Source organism: Andrographis paniculata, unplaced genomic scaffold (genome assembly GCF_009805555.1).
Source record: "Andrographis paniculata isolate CXL003 unplaced genomic scaffold, ASM980555v1 Contig15END, whole genome shotgun sequence".
NCBI lineage: Eukaryota > Viridiplantae > Streptophyta > Magnoliopsida > Lamiales > Acanthaceae > Andrographis > Andrographis paniculata.
Genome location: NW_026137435.1, coordinates 475,888 through 482,995, shown reverse-complemented (window position 1 = coordinate 482,995; position 7,108 = coordinate 475,888). Strand labels below are relative to the sequence as shown.

The 7,108-nt window shown below is 37.3% G+C and overlaps 2 protein-coding genes across 2 annotated transcripts; one reads left to right on the top strand and one right to left on the bottom strand.

The window, feature by feature from the left end:
* Positions 1-234: 234 nt before the first annotated feature.
* On the top strand, positions 235-1,790 carry LOC127260261 (WRKY transcription factor 22). Its single transcript, XM_051287974.1, has 3 exons — positions 235-705; positions 803-913; positions 998-1,790. The coding sequence occupies exons 1-3, from the start codon at positions 317-319 to the stop codon at positions 1,383-1,385; spliced, it is 888 nt and encodes a 295-aa protein (XP_051143931.1). The 5' UTR covers positions 235-316; the 3' UTR covers positions 1,386-1,790.
* A 1,661-nt stretch (positions 1,791-3,451) lies between these two features.
* LOC127262860 (pentatricopeptide repeat-containing protein At3g61520, mitochondrial) lies at positions 3,452-6,880 on the bottom strand. The gene is made up of 2 exons (XM_051291702.1): positions 4,309-6,880; positions 3,452-3,621 (listed from the first exon to the last, which is right to left on the bottom strand). The coding sequence occupies exon 1, from the start codon at positions 6,634-6,636 to the stop codon at positions 4,414-4,416; it is 2,223 nt and encodes a 740-aa protein (XP_051147659.1). The 5' UTR covers positions 6,637-6,880; the 3' UTR covers positions 3,452-3,621; positions 4,309-4,413.
* Between the last annotated feature and the right edge of the window lie 228 nt (positions 6,881-7,108).

Sequence of the window (7,108 nt, the reverse complement as noted above, 5' to 3'; positions counted from 1 at the left end):
ATGACAATCCCACCACTACCCTTTAAAAAAGAAAAAACAAAAATAAAATAAAAATTCCCCCGCTTTTTCTAGCAAAAAGAATTACTAACTCTCACAAGCTTCCGGGACCCCAGCTCCCGGAAGCATCAATACCATGTATCAAGGGGGATGAGCAATCGGGACCCGAACTCCCGGATCGTCTCAAACTCACAACCCAGTCCTCTTCTTCTCTCTCTATAAATTAAATACCTTTCTTTTCCACCAATTTCCCAAAACCACCATCTCCAAAAGTCAGCGCCTCCTCCACTCTCTCTCTAGAAATTTAGAGAGCCAAAAAATGGAGGACAATTGGGATCTCTTCGCCGTCGTCAGAGGCTGCTCCGCCGCCGCCACCGCCGCCTCCTCCACCGCCACCGCCACCTCCGCCGCCGCCGCCGCCGCCCCTTCATGGAGCTCACACCAGCCCTGTTTGGAAGACATCTTTAAACCCACAAGAACAAACCTCTTCCAAGACCTGAACGATCTGTACAAACCCTTTTTTCAGAAATTCGAAAATCGCAACCAAACAGAGCCTTCCCAAAAAACCCTACCCATCTCACCACTCTCGGTTCTTGGAGGGCTACCAGATCAGCAAAAACAATATTTTCCCATCCAAACACAGCCTAAGCAGAAACACCAATCCTTCAGCGTCTCCAAACCAAATCCCACTCCAAGGTCCAAAAGAAGGTACACCACAATTATGCATAAATGTTAACGCCCTGTTTGGCTGATAAATCAGATTTTTTTTTTAAATTTTTATTTATTATTATCTTTTTTAAAATAGGAAGAACCATTTGAAGAAGGTGTGCCACGTAGCCGCTGAAGATTTAGCATCCGACCCGTGGTCATGGAGGAAATATGGGCAAAAACCCATCAAAGGATCTCCTTATCCAAGGTAAATAAATAATTTAAATAAATTTTATTTTTTATTTTTTGAAATGGGTTTCTTGATTTTAATTTTTTTTTAAAAAATAAACAGAGGGTACTACAGATGCAGTACATCAAAGGGGTGTTTGGCCCGGAAACAAGTGGAGCGGAACAGATCCGACCCGGGAATGTACATACTGACCTACACCGGAGATCACAGCCACGCCGTTCCGACCCACCGGAATTCGCTCGCCGGCAGCACCCGGCAGAAGGCGACTTCCGACGAGATCGGCGGCAAGGCGTCGCCGGAGAAGGTGGAGAGCAGCCGGGAGGACTTGCCGGAAGTTTGTGAGGAAGAAGAAGACATCGATTTTTCCGGCGGCGGCGGTGGCGGAGAAAATAATATGGAGGCTGGTGCAGTGGACGACGATTTCTTCGCCGGACTCGGCGATTGTGACTTTCCGGCGGCGGCGCACTTCGATTGGAGCGCCGCCGGTTGACTTTTGGTGGCGGAGAATTTATGAATGGGATGCCTTTCTTGTGACTCAATTTTCTTTTTTTTTTTTTTTTTGTAGGCAGGAAACCTTTTTTCATTTTGGTCCCTAGACATGTAAAGAATCTTTTTCCAATTTTCAATTTTTTTTTTTCATTAAATTTTTAGCTTTTAGGGTATGTATGTATGTATGGGTAAGAATATATATATATATTTATTTATTTATAGATATTAATTATAGAGAGGCTTGCGGAGTTATAAAAAAAATAGTAAAAAAGATTCCTTCTTGTGATGTGATATAGGGGCTATAATTCTTAGGAGCTACAATGGCCTATTCATTTCGTAAAAGGCCAATGCTTCTGTTGAATATAAAGCCTATTAGAACAGGCTTTAAATTATTTTATTAATATTTATTTATTTAATTATTATTACATCATCATTTGTAGATGTATCAATTTATTTATTGTAAATAAATTTTAAAATTTTATTATCTTCATAACTAAATACTTCATCCATCCATTAAAATTACTTTACTTTGATTTGGAGAAATTAAAAAAAATAAATATTTTATTAAAAAATCATAAATAATTTGAAGTATTTTTGAAATTTAGTTAAAAATTAAAGTAAATAAAAAAAATAATATAATAAAATTATTAGTATTAATTTGTTGACTTAGCCCAAAATTAGTAACCAGATAAATTTAGTGAATAAACTAAAATAAAAAGTAAAATTAAATTTTGCATAAAGTATAATTTTATTTCTTTGTAAAAATCCCATTTATATGCATTTAGTGTTGAAGAAAATAGAACTTATGAAAATTGTAAAAATCTCATTTATCCCGACGGAAAAGTCACACTAGGCGAACCATGTGTGGCAGGTGACCGGAAGCGTCGGGATTTTGAAGCTATGACCTCACAGTCACAAATCCAACCTCTACACCACCAAGTCATCCTTGATGAAAATTGTAACTTTTTTTTTTTTTTTTTTTTTTTTTATCGGTTGTACTTGTTTGACTCTAGAATTGTCGAAGCATTGGTCAAAAAATTGTCATTTGTCTATAATAATAGAAATACTAACACCACGAGACAACGATAATACAATATATATTATCATTATTTTTTTACATATGAAAATATATTTATAGAATACATTTATAAAATGTAACTATCAACACATATTGTATTAATTAAAATTATGTGTCATTTCTTTATTTTATATATGTACTAAAGTCTAAAATCATCTTCAACCAATTGCAGTGGGTTGGCTTAAATTTAGGGGTTGGATTCCAACCCATTTCTAACTCAATAAATGGAATGAAGGCATGTATTTTATCGAATAAGTTAATACAATACTGATTTGACCGAATCAATATATATTATTCAGTGATCAATATATATTTATATATCTTTTAACATATTTATCATATAATATATATTAGTATATTATAACTCAGAATATAATATTTTATAACATAACATACGCTGAGATATATATAAATAAAAGTTTGTAAACCCCGCCACACTGACTTAGCCGGATTAGCACTTCGGAATAAACTTTAATGTTAGTATTTTGTTTTTGAACATATTGTAGCTCAATTCTACTTTTGAAGTTGTATATATATTTTTTAAAATTTTGTATTTCTTTTTAGTGTAGCGTGTAATTTTATTTTTATATATTTTATTTTTTGAAAAATGAAGTGTAATATTTGTGTTCTTTTCGAACATATTTTTTTTTAAAAAAAATTATTATATTACAAACATTCATTATTTTTATATTACTTACACAATTTCTCGTAAATTACATGAATAAATAAAATTCCGCTCCAAACTATTTCACAAAACAAGCAGAAACGTGATTAAATTTTTAGATGACTTTCGTTTTTTTAGATTGAATTTTTAGATGAAAAAAAAAAAAATTACATAAAAAAAAATAAGTTTTGGGTTTCAAAAACCCGATAAAAATTTTGGGTCAGATATTGAGTATGAAAATTCAGACCCGACCCGAACCACAAAAACCCGACCCGATACCCACCCCTAACATTAACCATATTCATACACCACATATACAAGTATGGACCGGACAACAACTGTAATAAATAAAAACATGTGTCTACTTGTTTTAGATAAATTTCAAGACATGAAATGCATTTACCTCTTAACTTTTGGTGTTCAAAATCTCTTGCAAAAACCAAGTGGATGATCCAATGGAACAAATGCACAAAGCCTCCATTAAAAAATGGCATCCTGAAAGAGACGACTAATATCATCCAAAATGTTCTCAAAACTACTAGGGATGGAGATATTTACCAACGTACTGAAATACCGATATATCGTACCGTATCACATCGAAAATATGAAAAATTTTGGTACGGTAACTGTATGAATTTTTGAAAAGTTCGGTATTTCGATATGATACCGTACCGATATTATTTTTATTAAATAATTTAATTATTAAAATAAATAATTATTATTAAGTTTTTTAAATCATAACAATATAAGTGGTATATATCATTATCGTCCTGAAATCGAAATTTTCGATATAGGCGGTATATACTCATACTGTATCGAAAGTTTCGACATACAAAATTTCGGTATGTCGAAATTTTTGATACAGTACCGGCATATATTTTCACCGTATCGAAATGTTCGGTACGCTATCGGTATTGATCGGTATTTTTGGTACGGTACGATATGCCATCCCTAAAAACAACTGCACTCGTCGACTTAATTTTCACCAATGACGTCGATGCAGAAGCTTATAACATTATGCAATCCAAGAAAAAGAACAACTCCAATATTCCGAAAACATCGAAAAGATAATCGAACATAGCAAAATTCTCATTCTTTTCCCACTCATACCCCATAAAGATTAAAGATTCTAAACTTTCCAAAACTTGTCGGAAAAAAAAGAAAAAAAAAAAACAGAAATACCTGAATGATGTACAACTCTGCTCCTCGATTTCTGTCCAGAAACAAAATCGATCGAAATTTCACAAGAATGCTCCATAAGAAGGTCCATAATCTTCTGAAACATAGTCATATCCGATCGCCTTGAGCGAATTTTCGAAATTTTTCAATCTCGCCAACTTCAGGCAGCCACTCGGTAAGAATTTCCATTGTAATATAATCGGGGCTGCATTCTTCCTCAGTCATTCTATCCATATACTCGAAGGCCTTTTCAAGCCATTGTTTTTCGCGAAGGCCCTTAAACAGAGCATTGTACGTAGTGCTGTTCGGACACACTCCTCGGCCTTTCATATCATCCATAAGGGAAAGAGCGACATCTACGTCGCCTTTCTTGCAAAAGGCGTCGATCAACATGTTATATATTACAGTGTTTGGCGGAACCTTAGATGACGAGCCCATGTCTGTAAATAGCTTCTTGGCCTTATCAAGATTACCGTTCGAGCAGTAGCCGTGTATTAATGCTCCGTAAGTTACGGCATCAGGCGTTAACCCGTCGTCGATCATCTTCTTCATAACTTTATGGGCGTGATCGAAATCCCCTTTTGCACAGAAATAAGAAATCAAAGTGTTGTAGGTAACTCGATCGGGGTTTAATCCGTCTTTCTCCATACTCTCGAGCATCTCGGAAGCTTTATCCAATCTGTTCTTCCTGCAAAATCCACCGATCAGATTATTGTACGCGATTATATCTAAATTGAACCCACCCTCTTTCATCTTCGACACAATTTCGACAGCGTCGTCCATTTTTCCAGCCCGAGTGAGTCCCCCGATCAACGTATAGAAAACAACGGCGTCTGGAGTAAGGCCGTTTGTTTGAACTTCATCGAACAGTTTCATCGCCTTGTCGATATTGTTGACATTGCAGAAAGCAGTGATCAAGATCGTGTAAGTACGAGCATTCGCTTTTAAACCCTTTTCCCGTATTTGATCAAACAATTCCATCGCACTTCCGACCCTCCCGTTCTTGCACATTCCATCCAGCAACGTGTTTAATGTGATCGCATTAACCTCGACACCATGTTTACGCATCTCCTCAAAAAGCTCGAGTCCCTTCTCGATCTCACCGGCTTTACAAACTCCATCAATCATACAATTGTAAGTAACCGTGTTTGCGCTGCATTTGCTCTCCCGACTCATCTTTTCCATTACCTTCAAACCCTCTTCCCATCTCCCCACTTTACAAAGCCCGTCAATTATCGTGTTGTACATTATGGTATCCGGTGTTACGCCAATTTCTTCATCCGTCATCTTTTCAAGAAACTCCATTGCCTCATCCACTCTCCTTGATCGACACAAATGCTTAACCACAATGCCACAAGTTACAACATCTGGTTTGATCCCCTTTTCCTTCATCTCCTTCATAAGCAAATTCATCCTCCCAAAATCATTCTTCCTCGACAAGAACGTCAATAAGTTATTGTATGCCGTAATGCTAACATCATAACCCGAATTCATCGCCTCGCGAAAAACACTCCAAGCTTTGTCTAATTCACCACTTGAACAAAATCTTATGACTATCTCTGTAACAAAATATCCATTAATTGAAACTCCATGCTCACGAAACTTCGAAAATAAAGTATAAATCTCGTCATCCCTAACCTTCCGACCACTAGAATTTCTCTTCAAAATGGAGTTAAGAACAATACTAGCTGTATTACTGTTTGGGGGATAACTAGAATCCTCCATAAGCATATTTTCAAGCACCTTCAAGGCATCATCAATACGTCCCCATTTCATATACCCAGCGATAACTAAATTGAACAAATCTGCATTAACAATTTCTCGATCAATGGAATCAATCACCATTACCATTTCATCCAGCATTTGGGCCTCGCCGAAACACTTCACTAGGAGAGTTGCAGAATTCACCGAGATTGGAATATTTTGGTCTTTAGACAGCAGGAAAAGCTCTTTGAGTTTACCTGCGGAGTCCGGATTCTCACGCATAGCCAATTCGAGCACGGCTTGAAATGCCAGGGAAAGGGAATCGGACGGTTCGGAGATGGCTTTGAGGTAGTGGTAGAACTGCAGAGCATTTTGATAGTTCGGAAGACGGCGAGCGACTCTGAGGACCGACGGCGCTGAGAGGGAGGAAATTAGGGTTCGGAGATTGGGATCGTCTGACCAAGAATTAGGATCGGCGGTCTGGAGGAGTGATGACACGTGAGATATCTGGGCGGACGTATCCGGCGGCGACGGTAAAGAAGAGGCGTCGGCGGAGAGACGACGGAGGAAGGCGGCGAGTGTGGATATGGGAGGTTTAGGAGGATTAAGGGTTAGGGGTATCCTCATGTTTATGTTTCAGGCAGGCTGCTTCAGAGGGATGAATCTAATATATATAAATATATATATATCACTGCCAGAGAGATGCCGCCTGCCGCTGTTCGCCGGCGCCGGCGGTCGTCCGGAGTAGAATCGTCGGCGATGTTGTTGTGGCTGAAATCAACATTAGCTAAAACAGATTGAATGGGTTTGTTTTGGTTTAATGCCCTGTTTGTTTGGTTTATATGGTAATTTAGGGTTTGATTCTGTTTAGCCTTTTAGTATATATAATTTAAACTCGTGACTTAGACCACCTCCCACCCCCAAATCCTCCCCACAAATTCCACGAAGTAAACGGCAAAAAGATCACATCATTGAATATTTAGATATGATGTAGCGCGCATTAGCATTATGCACCTATTTTTTTGTGTTTGTATACAAATTATGTGTATTGTTTGAGACTATAACATCTGTTATTCATATATAATGTGCTGCAGTAATA

Excerpts from the sequence above, each read along its gene's own strand:
- LOC127260261 (XM_051287974.1), top strand. The coding sequence starts at position 317 with ATGGAGGACAATTGGGATCTCTTCGCCGTCGTCAGAGGCTGCTCCGCC. Across the intron at positions 706-802 it reads ACTCCAAGGTCCAAAAGAAG|GAAGAACCATTTGAAGAAGG; the intron begins GTACACCACAAT and ends TTTTTAAAATAG. Across the intron at positions 914-997 it reads AAAGGATCTCCTTATCCAAG|AGGGTACTACAGATGCAGTA; the intron begins GTAAATAAATAA and ends AAAAATAAACAG.
- LOC127262860 (XM_051291702.1), bottom strand. The coding sequence starts at position 6,636 with ATGAGGATACCCCTAACCCTTAATCCTCCTAAACCTCCCATATCCACA.